The following is a 23,998-nucleotide window of genomic DNA, read 5'->3' on the forward strand; positions in this document are numbered from 1 at the left end:
CACAGTGCTACCTTCTTTATACCCTAGAGCACATGTATTTTCTAAGCTGGCTTTCAAAAATAGCCGGTTTCAAAAAAAAAATAATTCAGGGGAGACTGTGCTGTTGGCAGGGAAAGAAGTTTTTATCAGGCCCGAAGCGAAATGCGCAGCAGATCTTTAACTGAAGTTCACCTTTAGCGATCAGGGTTCTTCTGTCTGCATCTGCCAAGCTGTTCCACGGGATCCTTATCTGCAGGGATTCCCTCTCCTGTGGGAGGTTCCTGTGCCAGAGCCAGCAACACCCCCCCGGGCAGCGTGTCCCGCGAGTCCCGGCCGCTGGCGAGCGCCCAACGTGGGGACGTCCCGGGCGGGCTGGGGCAGGTGCTCCTGCCTCCGCCTCCCCTCCTCCTCCTCTGCAAAAACTGGATTCCCTCCTGTTAGTTTTACAAATCTTATCCCATCTGAAAACCTTCTCATCATCCCGTTTTCCCTCTGCGAAGTGCAGAATTAAGAAGCCGCATTTAGATTATGGAAAGGATTGCCCAAAAATATGCACAGCCGAAAAGGGCAGTTCCTGATCAGCAGTAGTGAGTTCGGGAAATGTAATGGGAGTGCAATTAGTTGTACAATGCCACTGGTAGGGAGTGAGTTCCAGCTGCACTGGAATTTAAGGAAATTAATACAAATAGTGTGTAACACTCTTACTCAGAATACCAAATCGTAGCATCTTATGTTTTGACATGTCTATTATTTATATGCAAATTCAGCCTTTTCTGCAGAATTTCCTTGGAGATAAACATTTTATTAGGGAGTTAAGGGAAAGGACACAATACGTTAATGGAAGATAATCAACACGGAGCTTGTGACTGGGAATATAACGATGAGAAAGAGGGAGATTAGCTTTTATGTAATTTTCACTCTTTGAGATGCATTCTCCTTTCCCTCTGCCCCACGTGCTCTGCTGCAGGCTCTGTAAAACGGCACTTTGTTGAACCGTGTGCATTTAGCAACACTTCACATGCCGGAGGATCTTTGCAGCTGAAACCAATGTGTTACACATGCACGTAGCGTGGCTTTCCCAGGCTGTTGCGTGTTGTTCGGAGTATGTTAGCCACAGACAGCGCGTGCTAATTGCCCTTATGGAGTGTGCAATCCTAGCATGCTTCACAGAAGGAGCGATTGGTAACCGTAGGGTGCGATGAGGCCTCTGAGCAAGGTGGCTTTGCATTATTACAGTATTATGTACAATGGAGGAGAACAGTGTCCAGGAAACGTCAGTGCAACGCAGAACAGAAAAGGACAAGTTGAAATGATCAGGAAAGTGGGTTGTTTTATGAGCAGAAATAAAAAGCTTGTTTAATCTGGGAAAACCAAGGCTGAGAGATGAAATGGTTTCTGTAGGGGTAGTTTGGATGTTTAAATTTCCTCGTCACAAGCCAAGGCTGTTCAGTGAGGCGATGCAGGCATTGGGGAACAGTCCGTTAACGTCAGTGCCCCTCTAAACATCGGGGGCAGCCAAGCCCAGCCCGGAGAGAAACCCTGGGCTCTCAGCAGAAATACCCACCAGCTGGGACAGGAGAGGGATCTGTGCTGCTCTGCGAATAACACCCTGATGACACTGACAATGGAAATTTGAGTGAGTTATTTAAGCTCGATTTGGCATTCGTAATAGCAGGTCCTGGCAAGCAGGGAAGATGTTTTGCAGTGGAGGTGACCGAGGGCTGTCGGGGTCCCGGCGCTGCTGCAGGGAGATGCTCGGCCACAGGCTGCTGCTGAGCTGGCATCACCCTCCTGGGGCTGGGGACACGTCCCCTCCCTGTCCTTGCTGCGTTACTGCTCCTCTGACCCAGCTGCTTTTGCCCAGGGCTTTTCCTGCTGAACCTGGTTTCTCCTTAGTTCTGTTTCCTTGTCCACTCACTGAGTGTGTGTGTTATGCTGAGAATGGCTTTTCTGAGCTTGTTGCTTTATTAGTTTTTGAACTATGTTCATTGTAGTTGTATTTACTTAAGGAGGTAAATAACAAAGTTGTTTACGGCGGGAGCTGTTTGCAGAGCTGTGGTGGAGCAGAGCAGCCTGTCCGCGTGGGCTCCAGGCTGGGGCTGACATGGGGTAAGTCCCGGCTTTCCCAGGGGTAAATCCCGGCTCTCCAGGTGTGTGCCTCCGCGGCTGGGACAGGGCCGGCGGGACGCCCAGCGGGGGTCGCGGAGGTGGGCGCCAGGAGGGGGTCGGATCCGCCGGCTGCAGCTCACAAGCACCGTGCTCGCCCCTGAGCACCACGCTCGCCCGTGCCCTGGTCAGACAGCCAGAGAGGCCCGAGACTGACCAGAAATGGTGATAAAACCCCGTGACTGCTGCTCAGTCTGGGCTTTGGTAGAGCGGCCAAAGTCGGCTCCAGGCGAGCGCTGGGAAGCTATTCGGGTCAGAGTCTCCAAGGGGACAGTGTCCTCCCCAAGCCCCAGGGATGCTCAGCTGGCAGTCACCGTCACTTCCAGCCTCAGCACCGGTCAGTCCCTCTCTTCTCGACGTCATTAGAGAAACACCTCTTTATTCCAAATTAAATTTGCAAGTGAACTTTGAAATAAAGCAACGATGCTCACATTTTATAAAGTAAGCGCTATCACTGTGAGGTGGCATCCTTAGTATTAAAAAGGTAATGCTTGATTTATTAAGAGTGTATACTGAATTTAAAAAAAAAAAAAAAAGGTTTGAAGATAACCTTGGTTAATATTCCTTTTGGCTGCAGTCCTGCTGGTTCAACACCGCGCTGGCGGAGCCCTCGGCGCGGCCCGGCGGGCAGCGGCGCGAGGAGGGCGAACGGCTGAGGGATGCGCAGGCAGGTTCTGTCGCCGTTCGCCGCCCGCCGCAGAGAACAAGGAGCTTTGAAGGGTACAGGAGCTGCTGACAGAGGACAGGGCTGCGGTGCCGGCTGTTCACCCGGTGAGCACTCGCTGCGGTGGGTTCTGGAGGGAGCCAGGAGAGGCTGCCGGGCAGGGAGCGGCCGCACGCTCGCTGCTTTTAGACCAAACCAGGCTGTGAGCTAGACTGTATCAGAACGCAACATTGCAACCCATGAGCTTGGAAAAACGAAGGCAAAATAAGAGTTTGCGGTTTAAAAGAGAGTTTAATGCTGTAAAGATAATGAGGAAACAAACTCTTACTTGCTTGAGCTCCAGGAGACACTTGTTCGAGAAAGAAACATGAGAGATGATCTCTTAATCAAAAAAATGGAGTTTGGTGCGGGGGGTGCTCTCCGCTGCGGTCGCGGGCTCCTTCCAGCTGCCGCGTTTGCTCTGCAGGATCTTCTGGGTTTGTCTCTTTTATGTTTCTTTCAGATTCTTTACATGATTCTGTTAAACATCTCTTTGAGATTTGCGTATGGTAAAGACGAGTTCTCTGGAAAAGGAGTCTCTATGTGGTAAGAGTAAACTTTAAAACAAAATCGCACCTGCTGTTGGTGTATTTTGAGGAGAACTGGAGATTTTTACTGCTTAGGCCCTGATTCATTTATCCTTCAGGGTTTGCTTTAAATGAAACAAAACAAAACACACAAAAAAACCCTAAAGAAGGAAGTGGTGAGTTTTTAAGGAATGATGCCACTTGTATTCCAATAAAGGAATGTTGTGTAGCGTTATGCCCTGTAAATTAACATTAGACATGCAGGGGGATCTTGCAAGCGCTGTGGTTTCACACTGTGATTCTTCGGCCTACAAGTTTTGCTCTTCTCGCAGCTCTAAACGCACATAAATCTCGGGCAAAGCGTTATCCTGGGTGGTGGCGGTGACACAGCTGTCCCCCGGACAGCGTCCCCGTCTGCTTCCACCTCAATGACAGAACATCTTCATGAGCTGCCCCGGCGATAATCTGCTGCTGATGGAGATTAATAGAGAAAATATTTTCTAAACACTTCTGTATGCATTTTCATTAATATACGCTTGGAAAATTAATCTTGTGGGGTGACCTGCAGAAGGTGTTAATTGCAGTTTCAGAGAAGGGTTTGTCAGAGGTTGGCAGCGGTGCCGGGGCTGTGGAGGGGCCTGGTGCTCAGGCAGCTAAAAACACCCGGTTTTGGAAGCTGGGAAGCAAAGTGCAGCCCTGGCTCTGGGGGGCGCGTTCTTCCCCTTCGGGTTCAGCGTGGGATTAGAGAAGAAAGCGTAAGTGAATAAGTGAATTAACGTCCATCCTTAATACTGTATCATTATTTTTGAAGGCCACTCAGATGGTTTGGTTTTGTTTTGGAGTCTTTTTTTTTTTTTTACAGTTATCGATAATGAAATTTGGCCTGAAAATGAAACTGTTATGTGAGTGGCTTCGATATGATGATGATTTATTGTCCACTTTTACTTACGAAAGCACACTTGGTAAATTCCTTGTGATTTGTAAACCCGCAGGCAACGTATTGGATAAAAATGATGAATTGGATGGCTGGGGGAAGAGATTTCTGTCCACTCGTGGGACTCATTTTTAATGACACTTTTTGCAGTGTTAACGTGCGGTTTGGGGAAGTGAGCAACCCAGAATTTTCTGTGTTTTCTTCTGCTTTTCCTTGAATCTTGAGCGTGAGTTGGTTTCAGTGACTGAGAAAATATTGCTTTTCGATTTTGTGCTGGAGCCGACTCAGTGCATGGTCAGTCTCAATGAAGCGTTTTATCCTGGCAGTAAACAAATCTATGAGCGCCTGTTCATGCCTCTTCTCCCAAATGCTCAGAAACTTCTGTTTACAAAAATTAAACAAACGGTGTTCAAATTTACGCGTGTTGCTGTGAATGTTCCTGTGATCTGTTTGACGCCAGGAATGTCGGGACACTATGAATCACACGTGGAAGTACTGATCTTCTTGTGAGCTATATTTAACCAGTGAAAATTTGAGAGAGTGTTTGAAGTTCCTCTGTTTGAATACCTGTTTTGTAAAAGGGGACTGCTCTCAAGGAAAGGTATTTCACCGTTTCAGCCTTGAAAAGAAGCTGAAATAGTAAGCCATTGCATGTTCATGTGACATTTCAGTTCTGCTCAGCTGACACCCTGATGGAAAAGCCCCTTTTCTGTTCAGAGGAGCAAAGCTGTGCTTTGTACTCGCATTCCAGGAAAAAACTGTTTGGGTTGAGAAAAATGGTGATCTGCCATAGCCGGTGAAACACTCGGAGAACTGGGGGGATGAAGAGAGCAGACCTAATGGGATAAAGCTTAAAACTTTATTTTGTGAAGTCTCGTGGTCTTTTCCAATCACTGTCAGCCTAGAAGAAACATTTTGGATGTTTTAATTAGCTGTGGTGGGGAAGACAGAGGATTCCCTCTGCATGAGGTGATGTACTAAAAACAATTCAGCATTCTGTTTTGTCAAATATCTCATCAGTGCCGTCTTGCTTTTATAGAGAAAATACGCAGAAAGCACATTAGAAGCAAAACTGTTGAAACTGCCGGTGAATCCCTTGGCCGTCGCTTGTCCTGTCGCGGCTGCCCGGGGCCGTTCCCGGTGACCTCCCGCCCGTGGCGGCGCCTCCGCTGCCCCCGGTACCTGCCGAACAACCCCCACGTTCGCTGATGCTGTTTGTTCACATTTCCAGCTGCTTAGGTAAAAAGTACAAAAGGTTGGACAGAGATGTGTAAGATCCCATCTGTGTGAGCAGCGTTTATAGGATTAATTTGTGTGAAGGCTTGCATCTAGTTAATCCATAATTAATCAGGAAAGCCCACCGGTTCTATAATTGGATGCTAGTGACAAGTTAGTTAAAGCAAAATTAAATCCCTTCATGTCACATTTGTGTACGGGAGACGTTGCAGATGACGCACTGACCCGATGGGCCTTTGCCGTGGGGTTCTGGTCGTGGCTGAGCCGCCCAAACCAGAGTCCAGGCCCAAGGTGGCTCCAGCTTGACACCCCATTCCACCTGAAAGAATGCAAATACACTTTTTGTTGGCAACATGTAGACAAATCCTCCTCAGACACCTGGACACTGAATGCCAGTGATAGAAATTCCTATTATTTTACAAATGAGAAGAAAATTTGCTCGTAGCTTGCAATTTTCACTTGTGTTCTCCGTGATGTCTACAGGCTTGTGGAAGATACCTGCTTTTGTGTCTAGAGTTGTATTCTCCCCCCTGCACAGTCCAGGTGTCGTAGGTGAACAGTCCTGAGGAACCCTTCAGCGGGCAGAGCGGTACCGTGCAAAATCCCAGAGGCAGTGCCAGCCTGGGGGGCCGTGAGGGAGGTCTCTGACGTTCTGCCGTGGTTCCTACAGGGCATACACTGGTCTGGTGTATCTTGCTGAAGCCGATCTCTTCCAGCATTAGTTATCTGTCACAAAAATGAGCTTTCCATTCTGATAAAAAATTAACACAAGTAAAACTTTGACTTTTTTGCTACTTACTAAATGTCAAAACCAGCTATTAGCTGGTGGTGAATTCAGTAAATTTAGGCACACTAATCTTGATAAATTAATGCTTTGCTGTTTGGGTGTTTGGGACAGGAGTAAAATATTTATAATTTGGTTGCAAGCAGTATAAACTTAGTATTTCTACAACAGCTTGTGCAGACAGACATTCTTAAACCCTTGCTTACTGTAGCTCCTGCCATTGCTTGTGAGCGATAGTGAAGCTCTCAGGATTTTAAATTGGAATGGGAAGATTTAGTGTAGGCATTCACAACAATTTGTTTCAGGTTGTGTAAATGCTTTTTAACGAAGGGATTTGTTGGAAGGAGGTTTGGAGGTCAGGTCCTTCCAAGCTTTCCAGGCATTTAGAGTAAATTTTCAGAATTCAGGAGCTGCTGAACACCTTGAATAAGTTCCTGAAATGGGGAAGGGAATATCAACTTCTGAAGCTCCCTCGATGGAACTCAGGTCTCCACTAAGACCAGCTCAATAATCCTTTTTCTGTACAGTGTTTCCTCAGATACAAGCATATTTAGATGTCTACCTGTCTTCATTAACCTCCAGAATCTGTTTGGTCTTGTCCCCCCAACAGCTGAGACAACCAACACAGACATTAATGGTTCATCCACGTTTGTATCGGATTTTCCATTTATGTTGTAGTAGACATGATTAAAGCCTTCAAGTAAAATTGCAGCTAAATCCTGTCATAGCCTAACCCATTATTTTTTTGTGCTCCTATTAGGATTTTAGGCATTTCTTTGACACATTTTTATTGCCAGATTAGGAGGAAAACACTTGACTTGTTTGCAACGTTCTCATTATATTGTCTTTATAACATTTCTAAAAGAGAATAAATATAAAATACTTCTGTGTATTGCGGCCATATTTCAGTCTGACGTTAATACTCCCCGTGGTTCTCCGGCTCGCAGTTCTTCTCACCTCGTGGTGACGGTGCAGAAACCCTCGAGCTGCTGGAGCCGCCGTCGTCCCCGCGGGGCCGGGCCGTGGCCCGACCCCCCGCCAGCCTTTGGCACGGGGACCCGCGGTTTGCAGCCGTTTGGTGTCAGGTCACTGGTGAAAAGGTCTAATAGTGCCGGGCTTCAGTTCCCGAGGAGCCTGATGGAGAAGCTCAGGTCTCGGTTCCCAGCGGGCGGCCGTGGGGCCGGGCCTGGCAGCAGGACCAGCACTGGCTGGTGCATTCGCACGACGCCAGTTACCTTCATATCCAGAGCCAGCGCCCGGCAGGCGCCTGCTCCCTTGTGATAGAGTCCAGACACGTGTCTGCCAGCCCGGAGTGGTACTTATCTGTGAACTTCTCTTTCATGGAAGAGAAGATGATGTTATTCCTGAGATTTGGATGTTTTACAAATTGTTTTGGTTTTATCGTGTTGTGCAGAGCATCCGCAAGAATAGCTTCAGGGCAGGGCTCTCGCTGCCTGGCCTCTCTCCTCCATAATCCTGCTAGAAATCCGTGACTTGTCCTCAGCCTTGCTCAAACCCGGCATCTCAACAGCTCTTGGGTCTCCGGAAAACACTGGGCATTATTCTAGAATATTCAAGCTGGCGGTTGCCAAGCTGTGTGTGGGTGTTTGTGGCACAGGAATGAATTTGAGGCTGGGTTATCGCGGTCATCACAGTCATCCCCTGTGGGGTTTTCTTGTGATTTATGGGTTTTGGGGTTGGTGGCGAGCCACGCAGGTAGCAGGGAACTGGGTAGGTAGCGTGAGGCCTTTTGTGTCAGATTAGGAGGTGGTTTGAAAAGGATATTCTGTGACTAACTGGCTGTGATCGCTGGCCCTAAGGAAACTTTAAGCTCTGGGAAAGCTGTTAATCCCGTCGAGGGTCCCGTGTACACTTGAGCTGTTCCCAAGGGAAAGCCGAGACGTGTCCTCCTGCACCTCACACCCCGTCCCTGCCCGGGCAGCGTCCTGCTGGGACGGTGCTCACCCAGGCCAGGGTGATTAAGCACTTAAATTGATTAATCAAATTTCTTGTGATGAGAACTACTGTCATTCATTAATCTGAATGGGATTATAAATAAGAGTTGGCAGATAGGGGAGGCAAACATGTTGACAGATAGACCTGCTGCTTTGAATACAAATTACACTGCTGCATCTGGAGGGTTTTAGCTCCTGGCAGCCTCGGGATGTGGCTTCCCTAAAGGTAAAATTAGACTGAGATTAAAGTATCCCCATATTAATAAAGAAATATGTATTTATGAACAGGCATCTACTGCAGGTGGTGTGCGGGGCTGCATACCAATGATACTACAGCAGGACTGGGCTGTGGATTTTGCTTCCTGTGGAATTCGTGAAAGATTTTATGAGGTTAGTTGTAGTCAAAACTCAAGGATAACCCAATTGCAAGTGTGCGGCTAATACCAATTTGAGCAATAAAGTAGCAGGCTAGCGCGAGCAGTTCCTCTTGAATCGTCTTGCAGTTGGCAGCATTGCAAATAACAGAAAATTTGTATCAAATTTTGCCCTTGTAGAGATGCTGCATAGTGTTCGCTTTTTGGGGAGACAACGCCGTGTGGTTTTCATGGCGTGGCCGGTGCAGGACGCGGTCCAGGCGTCCCGGGGCGGCTGTTGGACCCTCTGCAGGTCGCAGCCGAATCCTGCGGCTGCAGCGGGGCTGGGGCCGCTGCGGGACGAGGTGTCTGCACTCGTGTCTTGCTGCAGCGCAGCAGGCAGGATTGCTGCGGAGCATGCCGAGATTAAAGCTATTGCTCCTTTTGTACTGGCCACATGCACTTCTCTTCATAAATATTTAAAGAATTCTTATTAAAAGAATTACCAGTATAAAAAATCAAGAGTTTGATAGCTGGTGCGTAGCATGCTGCAGTGTTGTTGTGGGGGGGGAAGGTCGGGGAGCTGCTGCCTCTCGCCCCACAGAACAGCACACTTCCCGGGACGGCAGACGGGCTCGTTTGCTGTGGAGCCGCAGGTGGGTCAGTGCCAGGGGATCCAGTGGCGGTGTCGCTACCAGTAAATGCTCCCGCTGAAAACACAGGCTACTGGCATAAAGACAAGGAATAGAAATGAGAGGTTTGGGCAGGCTGGAAAATGCCGTTACCGACTTCACACTGGGGAAAAAAACCACATTAAAGCAGGAAATGTGGCCGTCCTTAGGTATCAAACAGGTGGCACGGTTCATTGTGTCTCTTTCTCATGCATCACCATAACACATAGAGAGGCTGAAGACTGGACCCATAGCAAGTAGTGTTCACTGGAAAAACGAAGGGAAGGTGCTGGAATATGCCCCTTCCCAGGGCCGGCTGTCCTGCCCGCGCGCTCGGAACGGGCAGCACAGGGAGTCGCTCACGGGGACCCAACGAGTCTTCAGGGAAGAGCAGCAGCGGGACCAAGCGCTGGGCGGGCTGGGCAGATGGAATGAAACTGCAGGCATGAAATGTAAATGTTTGAATTTGGAGCACCAAAGATCGCTACCCAAATATGCAGATTTCTGCCAATTAGCCAGTGTTGTTTGAAGAATTGTTTCTAACAGTAAGAAAGTTAAAACCTTCTATCCTTGCAGTGACTTCAGAACTCCACGGAGGGGAAACAGAGTTTGACAAAGAAGCCATTAAACATTTAAATATTTCATTAAATATTGAACATTTCAAAAATTGCTTTCTAACAAGTCCCGAGGTAAACAGGGCAATATTTGGTAGCAAAAGCTACCAGAAGTGACAAGGTCCTGCAGTGAATCGAGCTTGGCTCTGGATTTGCAGGCTGCGGTAACCTCTCCTCAGTTGATCAGCCACCAGACGAGATCCCTGGGCTCGGTCCAGGAGCCCTTATCTGAGCGTAACTGCTGGTGACATCAAGGGCACCAGGCGGGTTTGAAACACGTCAGAAGAAGAGCCAATGGGATTGAAACCAGAACTCCTGGTCCAGCTGAAGGCTGGAGCGGCAGCCAGAGCCAGCGCTGCACGGGGACGCTTGGGTGCTGCAGCCGGGGCAGCCGGAGCCCAAAAATGAAGGGTCAGGTTCTCCAGGGTTCTGCAGACACCTCGAAGTGTTCAGATGGTTTTTGAGGTCTGTCATCAGTACGTAGGGACTCTTTGCCCAAACTGGCGAACCAAAAGCTATTACTTAAGTTTTGTTGACGTTGATAGAAGGTGAACCTTGCCAGCAGTGCAGATTGGTCCAGCGCTGAGATCTGAGCACGTGTTTTGCACTTTGCTGAATCAAAGTTGCTGTCTATAAACGCTGGATGAAAATCCAAACCTGTCTGATGTCTGTGGCTCACTGAGATGAGGAGTGAGAAAACATGTTCAGCAGTGTTTCAGCTGAAGATTTGCTGTCATAACGGGAAGTCTGGGCTGCCTCCCCATGGTATGACACTTTTTCCCTTCTTAGATCAAACCCAGACCCCCAGGTACAGCCCCTGCCCCCAGGGGCCCCTCAGCACTGTAGGGTTCAGCCACGTTTATACCTCTCTGCTTTAAAAAGCTGATCTGTACAGAGAAACACTGAGCTCAGATTCTTGTCGTGTCCCTGTCAACGTGGTGTAACTGTGCATCGCTTTTTTGTCAAAAACCTGCTTCTCCGCTCACCTGGCTGAGCCCCCTCGTCGTTCCCCCTCCCCAGCGCATCTCGCTGCCAGGGAGGAGGAGGAAGATTGATGGCACTGGGTTCCCCGTGCGTGGTGTTGGCATCGAGTCAGGGGGTTTTACAGCAGCACGCTGGCTTTTCTCACTGAATTTTGATTAATGGAGCAGGCGGGAGCTGCTGCTGTCTCCCAGCTCCTGTGGCTGACAGGGGTGAGCCTAATCTGATGTTTAAATGGATTTGGAACGTGCCTGTGGCTTTAGCATCCCTGTCCTGAAGGACGGACCATCTGCTACGAGATAACCCCATCTCAGAGAGTGCTCACTTCAGGTCTGTTGGAAAACAGAGGTGACACGTATACGAGTTGAAGGTTTTCCCTGATGCTTGCTAATCTGGTGGCCAAGAGGCAGGTCCCATTGAAGACTTGCGGTTTTTGGTTGCCTTGCTTTTCCAGCCACGCTCTGCCTGGTGGGAGAAGATCAGCAGAGAATTTTGTGAGTACTTGTTACAGACACGGGTGGAAAATTGCCCCTATGTGTAAAACATATCAGTACAAAGAGTTAACAAACTGCTCTGATCATGATTTGTATGAAATCCAGAGAAATTGGTTTCAGGAAGATTGGATAGTGTGGCTGCTGGGATATGAAAAAGTTGGTGAAAAGAACGAGATAACAGCGATGTCTATATGAACGGGTAGTGGAAAAGTCCGTGGTAGGGATGGCAGAGTGGGGTTTGTTGTCACATTTGACCGGTATCTCCAAATCAGAGGTTATTGTGTTAAAGGATGCTGAGATGAGAACTTGGAAGCTGCTTTTCCGTTTTCCCGTCGTGCCCGGGGCGGCTGCGCGGCGGCTCCTGCAGCGTGTCCCTCCTGGCGCGGGCAGGGACAGAGCTCGGCCGGGCTCGGATGCGGCTGCTGATGAGACCTGTGCGCTGTCATCAGCGTGACGAGGAGGATGGAGGAGACGCCTTATCGGGCTTTCCTGCGAGGTTTGATCCGCAGCAGCAGCGATGCCGCTGCAAACAGAGCGCTGTTCCCTGGTGGAAGGTGGTGGAGAAACTCTGAAATCGTCGTAGTAATTACAGAGGGAGATCCCGCGCAGTGGAGCAGGGATGTGATGGGCTGCGAGGGCACCGGGCACCAGAACCAGCTTCCAGAGCCGCGCCTGCCTTTGCTGATGGCGCTGCCGCGGAGCAGAGGGCCGGGCAGAGCCGGCATGTGCTGGGGCAAAAGGAACCAGGAGGATCTGCAAAGCTGGCTGAGAGAGAGGGGCCCTGGGAGGGGAGGACGCCAGTGGCACCCAGCGTGGGGGTTTGCTCGCCGAGAGCGTCTGCAGGGCAGGAGCGTGTCCCCTGGCAGGAGCGTGTCCCCTTGGCAGGAGCGCGTCCCCTGGCAGGAGCGCGTCCCCTGGCAGGTCCGTGTCCCCTTGCAGGACCATGTCCCCTGGCAGGTCCGTGTCCCCTGGCAGGACCATGTCCCCTTGGCAGGACCATGTCCCCTGGCAGGTCCGTGTCCCCCTGGCAGGACCATGTCCCCTTGGCAGGACCGTGTCCCCTGGCAGGACCGTGTCCCCTGGCAGGACCGTGTCCCACGGTGTGCACAGGGAGCGCAGCCGCCGTGCAGGTCCCGCCTGTGGCTGCTGGAAGTTGAAGCCTTATACCACAAAATTACTCAAGTATATTTTAATAATTTAAAGCCACAGGTCTTACGTGATTTGTTCTCTGAAGATTGATTTAGCTTCTTATTAAGGGAACTGGGAATTCAGAGTGAAAATCTGAACAAAATCTAGGCGGTTTTTATTTTTTTTTAAATATCCACTAGTGTAACTCACTGGGGAGAATTATTTCAAAGCCTGTCCAGCCCTATCTTGAATTTTTGGTTCTCCTGCTTTCCTATTTCGATTCCCAAGGCGTTCTTGTTAAGGAAGAACACCTCAGCATTATTGTATTATTTTTAAATAAGCCACAATCACTTTAAGGAGCTCAGGACAGAAAAATCCACTAATACTTTGATTTTTTTTTTTCTCTCCCCTCTGGTGTTCAGAAGTTTGATAACACAAGATGTGGGCTGCATGTAAATGGAGGGGTAGGAGCTGTAATTGCATAGCTCTCCCCCTCTGTCCAGAAAGGCCCTCTGCTCTTTAATTATCATTGATTTTGAGGAGGTACAAGCTGGTGCGGAGCTGGCGGGGCCGGAGCAGCAGGAGCAGGTGGAGGTTTTGCATTCGGGGAGCCGGCGGCTTCCCTTGGCTGGTCCATCAGCGGCATCCCCGGCACTGAGGGGACGAAGTCGGTGCTGAGCACCGTGTCCAGGTGAGGACGTGCCAGCCGAACGGGGACGGGGACAGGGATGGAGCGATGTCCCGGCGTCCCCGCAGCGCGGGCCGGTGCGGGCTACTGCCGTTCGCCTCTCCTCCCAGCAGGGATGGACGAGCTGCCGAAGTGGTGTTTCTCCTCAGACAGCTCAGAAATGTCATTTCTTTTCTCCTGGAGATTTTGTAAACTTGAAAGAGAATCATGAAAAAAGCGTTCTCCCCTGTCCAGCCCATTAATTCAGCCTGCTCAGGACAGAATTAACCTTGGCAAGCCTTCCAGAGGAGAGAGTCATTCTAACTTTAAAAATCTGCTGATTAAAGCTGGTTTCAGGAATTCGATTTCACTTAATGCGTTGGCTGAGCGCCCAGCTTGGCATTAACATAGCCACAGACACACAGGCCTGCGCAATTTTATCTCCTCGATTAAAGAAAAAAAAAAACACCAACCAGCTAATGAAACCCCTTTTGCCTGTTTTGAACAAGAATTCATTTTAAAGACTTGTTTAGCTCCAGGCCTGCCGTGTGCCCTGTCGCCCGTCCCCCAAGGCGCCGCGCAGGTAATTCCCTTCCCCTGGCCAGCGGTGGCAGCACCGTGGTGCCCAGCGCCCGGCAGGGGCTCAGCGCCGCGGGAAGTCACCCGCGCTCCCCAAACCCCGCAGACCCACGAGGATCGCGCTGCCGAACTTCAGATTTTATGTCATTGAACAGCGCTTGACTCATTAACCTTTAAAATCCTCCCGAACAAGGGAGCTCAGATTTCTAGGGTTTGTATTTAGTTCTTAAACATTTTTTAATGCATTTTTATCCAAAAAGTGATGTAGTTTTTAGTGCCACTGTGGCCCATCTTGTCTTTGCTCCAGAAGCCGGGTGTCCGGGGTGTTTCTGCACCGTGCTCTCTCGGAGCAGAAGCTCCCGCTGTCCCTCCGGGGCTGGGGGACTCGCTCGTGCTCGGCTGTCCTTCCTGCCGGCTGCCCAGATCAGCACATCCAGCCCCAAAACATCGGTCCAGATCTAGATTCCCATGTTGTGCCATGATGGGGCGCAGAGGAAGAGAAAAGAAAAAAAAATCTCTTCAGTATTCTGGACGCTTTGTAAATTCTGTGAACCGTTAGGGTTTTCTTAATGGCTTGCTGAGGTGTTGAAAAGCAGTTTTGCGGAGGTGGGATGCTTTTATGTAAGTCGTTATCGACACCTCTAGAATTACATGCGAGACAGATCTGGAGATAGAGCGCAGCTTCCCACCTCCCGGTGCAGCGAACCACGGGAGCTCAGCATTAGTGCTTGTCATGCTTTTTTGTTTTAATCACGGTGAAGTTTCGATTGCCTTCACAGCAAATCAGGGCTGTGAAGCAGGCGGGGGCGTGCTGATATAGATTGATATAGATTGATATGTATTGCAGGAGGCGCTGGGGGTGTTCCCGGCGGCTGCGGGGGCTCCTCCAGCGTCGTGCCCCAGGCCAGCTGGCCTGCCCTGGCTGGAACTGGTCGGACTGGGAGCTGCTGCCCCTGCCCCGGCGCTTCCCGAGGCAGAGGGAGCAGCCCCAGGTCAGCAGAACCGAACGTCAAAGACTTTTAATGCAGCCCCGGTGCCGTGCAGCCAGGAGTCGCTGTCAGGGATTATCTGAGACAAACGGCGTCCGCTTTGCCTTGGCCGAGTGCTGGGATTTAAATGTCAAGCTTTTCTTTGGATTATTTTCTGCAGGTTTTTTCCCCTCTCTTTTTCCTCCCTGCTTTTTTTGTGTGTGGAACGTGCCCTTGACACATTTAAAAACATTATTAATCTTTGTCATTTGTATTTTAAAAATAACTCAGAGATAGCAGCCAGCAGTCCCTAAATCCTTTTCAATTCAGGCCGACCTCGTGAGCACAGATCTGGTGGCGCCGCCGCCGCGGCCCCCGCATGTTCACCGACACGAGTGCACCGAGGACGGGGCTCTCGAGCCGCTGCCCGCAGAGCGTGCCCGCGGTTCCCTCCAGGCAGGGCCACATGCGACGTGTTCGTGTCCGGGACCGCGGCGGCACCGCGCTCGGGTCGCCCCAGCACTGCTCTGTCTTGGTGCCATGTGTCCGCCTGTGCATCGCTGTTGGTGCGGCGGCATCCAAACCTGCAGAAACACGTGCGAGACAGCCGGGATGGTGGTTCAGCAACAGGCTTTTCTGGGACCCGTCTGCTTAGGTCCCGTTTAGTGCAGTTCCCAGTGGCGCCAGAGCCGGGGCCGTCCCATTCTGCGGCCGCTGCTGCCGGGGGACTCCGTGACGGCTCCAGAATCCCGGAGCCGCGAGGACGCGGCGGGTGGGGACTGGGCTGGGAGCGAGGGGAGAATGCGGTGTCATGAGCATCTTCACAGTCGCTGGGTGAAACAAAAAAGGAAATTCCCCATAAAAGTCCCCTGCAGTGGGATTTTTTTTTTTCCCTTCTCTAATGGCAGGATACTGGTGTGCCTAAAATATACGCGGCCCACAGTCTTCTTGGGAAAATATCAGAAGAAAGCTGTGAGCAGATTGCTGGGCTGTTGCAATCTCGCATTTAAGAAAAACTAATCACCTTCGATATGGGAGAATATATCATAACACACACTCCTGTGCCCCATGTGTGCTATATTAAAAGCCAGCACAGTCAGAAAATAATATTGCTTTCTTAATAATAAACAAATCTTGTGGACAGGAATTGTATCGGGATCTTTTAAATTAAAAACAGTTTTGTGTGTTTGGTTTGCGCTGGGCTTAGCTTCCAACCAACAGTGATGCTGGAAAGTTTTAACATACTGGAAATTTGATTTTTTCTTGCAGAAAGAATTCCTTAGGCTTGCTCATTTCAGTTAATCAGAGAATAAATGTTTGTTTAAAAAATAGAAGAAAAAAAATAGTAACTGTATTTTGGCACTTTGCTGTACAAAATACCTGACAGCCACTTTTTCAGTTTACAAACCCTGAATTTTCAGTTGATGTACACAGGTGATAAAACATGGAAAAGAGGTGTTTGTGTTGTGTTTTTAAAGGACTGTTGAAGCGAAGCTGACGGGGCGGCCGCAGCGCCCAGGGGTGCAAGGGGTCTGCGACCTGTAGTGATGCTCAGAATCAGCGCTGGGAGCTGAAACCCAGGGTTGTGTGTCCCTGCACGTCCCCAGCGCTGCCGCCTCGGTGATGGTTTCCTCCGCTAACCCCCTCTGCTTTCTCTTTTTTTGTGTCCCCAGTGCTTGTACGGCTGCTACGTCCATTCCTCCATCATCCCCACGTTTCACAGAAGGTGCTACTGGCTGCTGCAGGTAGGATGGCGACCGGTTCCTCTCCCGGGCGAGCCGGTGCAGCCGCACGGCGCATCCCAGCGCTGCCGGGGAGCTCAGTGTTCCCGTCACATTGTTGGGAGGGATTTTGTTTGTCTGGAGGTGATGGGGATTTTCTTAGTCACATGTCTCTGTTCAGAGGTGCAATGTATTTTCTCTGGGTAGGTTTCTAGCAAATACAGAGCAGGTGCCAGCTCAAACGTTCCCTAACCAGAGTCAGCCCAAGTGCGTGCCCATGACAGCTGGTGTGACACAGAAATCCAGAGGAAGCTCTGAATTCCCTCAGAATGACCGCGGGCACGGCACGGCGCTGCTCCCGAGCCGTTGTCTGGCCTGCTGTCCCTGCGGAGACACAGAGGACCAGCCCGTGCTTGTCTCCCCCAGAGCTCCTCCCCTCGAAGGTCGCACCTCTGATCTTTAATCGCATGTTTTGCGTTTCTTTTAATTTTTGTTGCATGCGTCTCAAAGCCCTGCTGCGCTCGGCCGGTGTGCAGGCAGCAAAGCTCCTGTCTTGTGAGCTGCCCCGCGGCACCGTGGGGTCTTCTCACCGGTACCCTGGGGTCTGGCCCGCTCACGTTTGGAGGGCGTGTGTCGATGTTCAGGCATCTTCTTTGCTCTGATAATTGCTTTGGATCGAGATGAGTGGATGGGAAGTGTGTTCTTATGAGCCTATTTATAAAACGTGATGCAGGGCATCTCATTGTGGGTATAGCGTACTTGTATTGGGAACCAAGGACGCGCTGTGCCCTCAGTGTGGGAGGAACAGGGGTCTGTGATTCATGGCAGCATCTCCCAGGCACACACGGGCATCCTTCAATCGTGCGCTCAAGGTTATGCAGCTGGAGAGAAAAGCGCCAGCCAGGAACCGGTGACGCTTTTCTAACGTCTGCACGATGTCTCTGTTCAGCTCCACAGTGAATTTGGGGTGAGTGAGACCAGGAGAGAGAGAGGAGGTATTTTATGCGTGTTCGATCTTCCACGTCGACACCACCCGATAAATGGCTTTCGTATTCCAGAACGGGCACAGACAGGGCAATGTTTAACATTAACCTCCAGCAAAAGGTTTGGCTTTTCGGTTCACAGAGGCAAATGGGTGATTTTCGCTTTTTTTAGAGTCATGTGGCACCTTCCTGGGATATGGAGCTCTCTGTCTGCGAGTCTCTGGTCAATAGGAAGTAAATACCATTATCCTGTGATGCCATCTGTGTTTTATGGGATGATCTTCCTCCAAATCCTATTGTCAGGTTAGATATTGATTAAAAATCCACGTGCAATTGTTCTTGATCTTTTCTTAGTGGCATTTTCAGTGTCAAGGCCAGACTCAGACAAGCCACAGAGACCAGCAGTCTCTCTCGTGCGTTTGTGCTGTGCTACAGCCCTTAATTATATGGTGGTATCTGATTTCTCACTTAAACAACTCTGCATTGTCACTTATGATTGACACAACGTACGTTCTCCCTGAAAACTGGTCAGAGGGATAAGAAATGAAAACCATTGAACCGCCAGCGGGCAGAATGCCGTGTTCTCAGTCCCCGCCACCAGCCGCTCTCCTGCCGTCCTTCCCACGGGCCTCGCAGAGTCCGTAAGCACCGATCTGATGTCAGACGCTTACGCAATACCTGCTCTTTAAACTGTTTTTCCTTGGATTCTTCCTTCTGATACACTTGAATATTGACAATTTACTTATTGCTGTTAATGCATACACTGATTCTTGTTGTTCCCTGAGTGCTCCCTTCCTAAAATACAGCTCGTTTGAAAGCTGTGGGCAGAAAGTATCAAGGCCTGAAAATTGGTTTAACATTTTACATGATGTCTGCAGCTGTCCTGTGGAAATTTGGTGTTCATTCTGTATTTTTTTGCCTCCAGTTTTCCATTATGTCCTACATGAAAGGAGAACCCTCCCACTTCTTTCTGAGCAGCATTGCCCTGTCCGATGGCTTGTGCTGCGCCAGCAGTGGCTGCCGTGTCCCTGGCTGGAGGAGCAACAGGCAGCGTGAGGATTTAGGTCTTTTTCAGCAGAAATCAGAAGCATTAGAATCTCATAAAAATTCCTGAGACTTTTGCATAGAAATGACCAGGCAATAATGCTTTGAAGATGGCACGCTGCTTGAGGGCACTTTCCATCGGCCCCGTGTTGTTGGGGAGCAGAGTGTAAGCTCAGCTCTCGGCACGACGAGCCTTTGCTTTATTGCTAAGGGGAATATAAACTGCTGCTGCTACGCTAGCCTGTTTTCCCAGTGTTTTAGCCCATATAATTAAATCAAGCGTGTGTTGAAGTGTAGCAGAGTATGGTGCCAAGATGGACCACGATACTCAACAGAAAGAGAAACTCCCAGTTCCTACAATGTGGCCGCAAAGGAGGTCGAAAGGAAGGAAAAGTGCTGCCTTTCTCATGTTCAAAAAGCCGTGATTTCCAAGGCTTGGGTGCTCCCGGGACGCCGTGAGCGGCTGTGCCTCCTCTGGCCGGGCTGCGGCTGCTCCTGTACCGGGTGTGCTGGGGCGGCCGAGGAGCCCTGTGTCCCATCACCCCGGCCGTCGGGAGCCCCGTGTCCCCTCCCGCAGACACGTCACCCCCGGCCGTCGGTCGGGCTGGATCTCTGCAGAACAAAGATGTGGTTTGGCACGTGCAGGATGAGCGAGACGGGGCTGCGGAGGACGGCAGCAATAACCCTCTGCGGATGCTCCCACGAAGGGGAGGCGGAGAGGATTACAAATGAACTGGTATCTCAGTGGCTGGAAACATTTTAGCAGGAGTGCTTTATCTTTTGTAATGTTTTTATAAATTATTTATTAACACACTTGCTGCATTTTCCTGAGAAATTGGATAGAAAAGCAAAATGTATAGCTGGCAGATTATATTCCAGAAGAAAGACGCCAGTGATTAAAAAACAATTTCCAACCCTTTCAAACGCATAACTTTATTTTAGACAAGTAGTCTGCTATTTTTGTATCGCTCTCCACCATTTTAAAGAAAATCCCGGATTCGTTCCCTAGATATATGAGGAGACTGACGTTAATGCGAGCAAACTAAAAAGCAGTCAGAGTGCTTTAGTTGTTGCTTAAATAATCTGTTGTCATTTATAGAGGAGATGCGTTTCCCAAACTGCTGTGGGACGTGCCTGGGCTGCTAATCAAGAGCGGTTATTACAGGGGCGACATAACGAGTCAGAACATGGCCGGCTCCGCGCGGCGGGGAGCAGATGTGATGCTGTGGCTGCTGGGAAGCGATGCCCGTTTGCACTTCACGCTTGGCTGGGGGATGCCGAGCGGGGTCTCCGTGGGGCGGGAGGCAGCCCCAGGCTGGCCGTGGCTTTTTGTGCACAGCGGGGCAGCAGCACCGCACCGATGTCTGCCCCACAGCCTTCCCTCTGCCAGCCCGCGGCTCCGACAGGAGCACCTGCCTCAGCAAAAATGCTTTTTGCCCCTGGACCCAGAGGGCACCGAAAGCTGGTTCGGGGAGCCGGGGACCCTGGGGCTGTCGCTGGGAGCAGCAGCTCCAGCAGTGGCGCGGCTGGAACCGGGTCGCTTTGCTGGGCGCACACCCGCCCGTCCCAGGAAGGGCCCAGCGTGCCAGAGCGCGTCTCCGGGTTCCGCTCCGCTTTGGACCGGTGACGCTGTCACCGAGATGTCCTGGCGGCAGGGACCGCAGCGAGGGGACAGCACAGCCCAGCTGGAAATCAAATCAAACCACAGGCTCCAAGACACTTATTAATATGCTCTGTATACCGAGGATTAGGCTTTTGGTGACATTTAAATTGAATTCTAATGCTATTTTGAAATATATAATATGCTGAATTTACTTCACCTCAGGTTTGAGTTAATGGTTTATTAAATTATGCACCTTGCAGTAGCAAAGCCGTTTCCTGGTGTAGGACACCGGGCTTGCAGTAGCAATGCAGCAGTTTTGCTGATCTCATCCACATCCTCCTGGTCAATTATTAGGTCTGCAGGTGTCTGCGAATGTATTACACCATCGGCTGAAGTTTCACCCTTGCCAGAGAAGCGTAATTGGGGATTGGGTTGGAAGTTTTGTAGTGAAGCAAATTACAGTTTGAGTTCAGAGATTTGGAGCTGGTTTTGACGTGGGCAGGGAGACTCGTAGCAGATGCTGCCGGGACTGAAGTCTCTCCTTCTAAGGCATGATTTTTTTTTTCTTTTAATATGCGGAGTTTTGGCCTGCAGTGAGTTACTCCTTTTCGTATTGCGTTTGTTAAGGCACGCTTTTGTCAGCGTTTCGGATAAACCACTGCTCAGGTACGCGCGTCTTGGGCCCGGCCCAGGGCCAGCACACAGGCTTCCACAGCTGCCCGTTCGCTTGGCGCTTGTGATAATTGACATTTATAATTCAGCGAGCTGTTGCAGGCGCTTTCTGCTGGGAAAGGGAGAGAGGAGGCTGCCGGGATTTTCACCGTTCTCCATTTATATTTATTCCTGGCGCTCTCTAAATGCCAGCATCAACGGCTCTGTAGTCACAGCCTTTATTTACGAGCGCGGAACACTTGCGCTTCTTCCTCTCTATAACCTATGCTTGCGCCTTCTCGTCAGGGCTCGTGCTGTTTCTCGGCGCAGCGCTGGTGTGGGCCGTGCTGTCCGAGGGAAGAACCTTCACCGGGCGGCTCAGCCGGGCGCCGCCGTGAGCTTCAACAGCCAGGGTCCGATGCGGAGACACGAATGCGTCTCTCTTTATAGCGTCCACACAGAGATATTTAATACTTGGGAGAACCGTCGCCTTTCTAAAACATATCAGTCGAATTTTGGTCATCTCATGCTTTTGCATTTCATGCCTCTGTCTTGCTAGGAATTTGCCTTATGTGCATAGTGTGAGACTTTGTAGGAAAAGGAATCCACGTAAAAAATAAATCCCCTTTTCAGCCCACAGTGAAGAGAATGGAGCCGTGACATCAGTTTTGCTGTGAATGCGGTGAGCGAGCTGTAGAAATCAGCCCTGAACCCCTCCTGCAGCGCTTGGCACTTGCACAAATAGCTTGAGCCTCAAATGCTGTTATTCTTTCGGTTTTATTGAACGTTAAATCCATCACAAAAATATGCAGAAAGAAAAATGAATGCAACATCCTTCAAGGTCACTCGTTTCGTGGAGGCGATGTAACTGCACTGGGCTTTCTGTAACAAAGCAGCATCGCTGCAGGAAACCATCCATTTCATAGAAACAACTCTGGATCGCGTGGCAATGCTCTCTTTTCATGGAAAAATACAGCAGATCTGTCCTGTAACCTGCTAGTGAGGCACTTTGATAAACAGTAATTATAACTCTTACAGGATGTCATCTCCCGTCTGCCATTTATTGACCTTTTCTTCAGTATCATTTTCTTCTCAGGAGCCCAGGTAACTGAATATCCCAGGAAAGACAGTCTGTATGAGTGTCTGGGACAGCACAGCAGCCGAGACACACTTGGCTTCTGAAAGGTGCTCAGTTTTGGACATATTTAATATCTGCATTATGCTGCCAACTCTGGAAACCTTTGAAGAAATAAGTTTTTCTGAGTTCACCTTGTAGTCGTCGGGGGAAGAGCGAGTTACGGCTGTTAGATGCTGGGAAGCTGCTAAAAGGACTTGTCTGAAACAACTTTTCTGTCTGTAATATCATTTTAGATCCTAGAGTCTTTCCAAGCTCAATCTTGTTTGTACAGTGAGAAACATCATCCTCCCAGGGAACTAAACCCTCATTTTCGGGTGTCGTGCATCCGCACCCTCCTTGGGGACCAGGGCACATGGCCTCGGTTTCCAGCCTGCCACTCCTGTGGCAGGGATGAGGAGGGAGAGGATGTGGAGTCGGCTTGATTAAGAAGTGCTTTTGCTTTTTCTCTTGAAGGGTATTTGCAGAGAAAACTGTACATGAAATTTATACTCCTCTCATATGATTTTGACTGGTTTTAGTGCAAAAATTCTCAGTAGAAAATGCATTCAATAAAAATTTGATGTGGAACTATAGCTCAGCAGAATATTTTTTAAGAAATCCAGCTCTGGAATATTTATTTTGCATCTAGTTTCAGTTTTAGTGCCTATTCCTTCTGCAGATGCCCTCGTTAGCCTGCTAACAGCTTTGAAGAGCTCAGCCCCTCTCGCGCCTGGATCCCAGCATCCCGGTCCTGCCCGTGGCGTTGCTGCCGCTCACGTTTTCGGGGGAAAGCACAGCTGCGTGGAACACTGCTGAAGGCTGCTGCCATTGCCTTTTTCTGCAGGCAAATCCGTGCTTTTTTTTAGTGAAGAGACCAGAAGGCTCGAGGCACGTGGGGAGCTGAGCCTGCGGCAGGTAACACATTACCGCATTCACGGGCAGCGACGCGGCCGAAGGAATCTGGTGCTCTTGATTTATAACAAGGCTACTGGGAATCGCTTTTAGCAGGAAAAGTGCAACAGATCTGGATTTATTCTCCTTCGATGCTCAGCATGCAAAAGGAGAGCATTTAGGGGAAGCAGCAGAGGAATGCGGCATGGCCACAGTGAAAATTTCAGGGTGAACCTGACATCTGTAAGTCCCTCAGCTGTCATTTCTTACTGTGGAATCACGTCCCTTCAGCACGAGGAGGTGGGAGATCCCGGTGTCTGGACGAGTTAACTCCGGTGTGTTGGGGAGACAGGACTTTTTTGGGCTTTGAAGCAAGTAACAGTGATGAAGGAAATCCTCGCTCGCCTTCTTGATTCGTGACCATTATGCCAAAAGATTCCTGTTTTTTCCCAAAATTGCAAGGAGCGTCGCTTTGTTAGATGCCGTTTGTCCAGCCGCCTCTTCCCACTCTGCCATGGGAGAGGGTCCTGGGGCACCGATACCCAAAGTGACTCTCCAAACATCAATCCCAAGGCTCAAACCCCTGCTCAGCATCTCAGGGTCACCGTACAGACTCTGCCAGGTTTCTGCCCCGTGACGCACCGTGTCCCGTTCCTGCCAACGCGGAGCTGGAGCCTCCAGGCACCAGGAGCTTTGTCCTGATGTTTGGTGATAAACTTCTGTCTCCTGCGAGCACACAACCTGCTTGCTTTGCCACTTTGCCTCAATTTCAACAGGAGTACACTGAAGCCCTCTTGCAAAAGCATTTATTATGTCAGGCAAAACTGGAGGGTTTGAGTTGTGTTTCTCTAGTCTTTTTTTTCTCTACTTCTAGTGTTCTCAGATCAAATTTTCACTGGAAAAATACTGCCCAGAGGCATAGGAAATGGCACCCGGCTTTATGAAATATACCCTCATCCCAGGATACGCCATGTTTTTATTTTGTGACAGTCCAGGATTCAGTGCCTGGCCTAAACATTGTGGCATCCTATTTGATTTTTGAATTGTTGGATGGACTAGAGGCTATAGCTCATGGACAACATGACCATTTTTCCTCGTGGTTTACCCTTTTTCTAGATTACTGTCTGTAAGTTTCAAAATGGAACAGGATTCCTCCGTGGTTTATAAATTAGGGCCATATTACAGCAGCACCCAATAGTGCTGCTATATTTTAGGTGGTGTCAGGGTTTCTATTATAAACCTCATTTTT

General features: G+C 49.8%; 1 protein-coding gene across 3 annotated transcripts in view; it reads left to right on the forward strand.

The window, feature by feature from the left end:
• Positions 1-23,998, forward strand: part of CAMTA1 (calmodulin binding transcription activator 1) — a 181,723-nt gene that overhangs the window by 88,783 nt on the left and 68,942 nt on the right. For all 3 annotated transcript variants that reach the window (XM_065649842.1, XM_065649843.1, XM_065649844.1), the window contains one exon: positions 16,413-16,484. In XM_065649842.1, coding sequence (XP_065505914.1) covers positions 16,413-16,484 — 72 coding nt within the window. The remainder of the gene's footprint in view (positions 1-16,412; positions 16,485-23,998) is intronic.

Source organism: Caloenas nicobarica, chromosome 22 (assembly GCF_036013445.1).
Source record: "Caloenas nicobarica isolate bCalNic1 chromosome 22, bCalNic1.hap1, whole genome shotgun sequence".
NCBI classification, from domain to species: domain Eukaryota; kingdom Metazoa; phylum Chordata; class Aves; order Columbiformes; family Columbidae; genus Caloenas; species Caloenas nicobarica.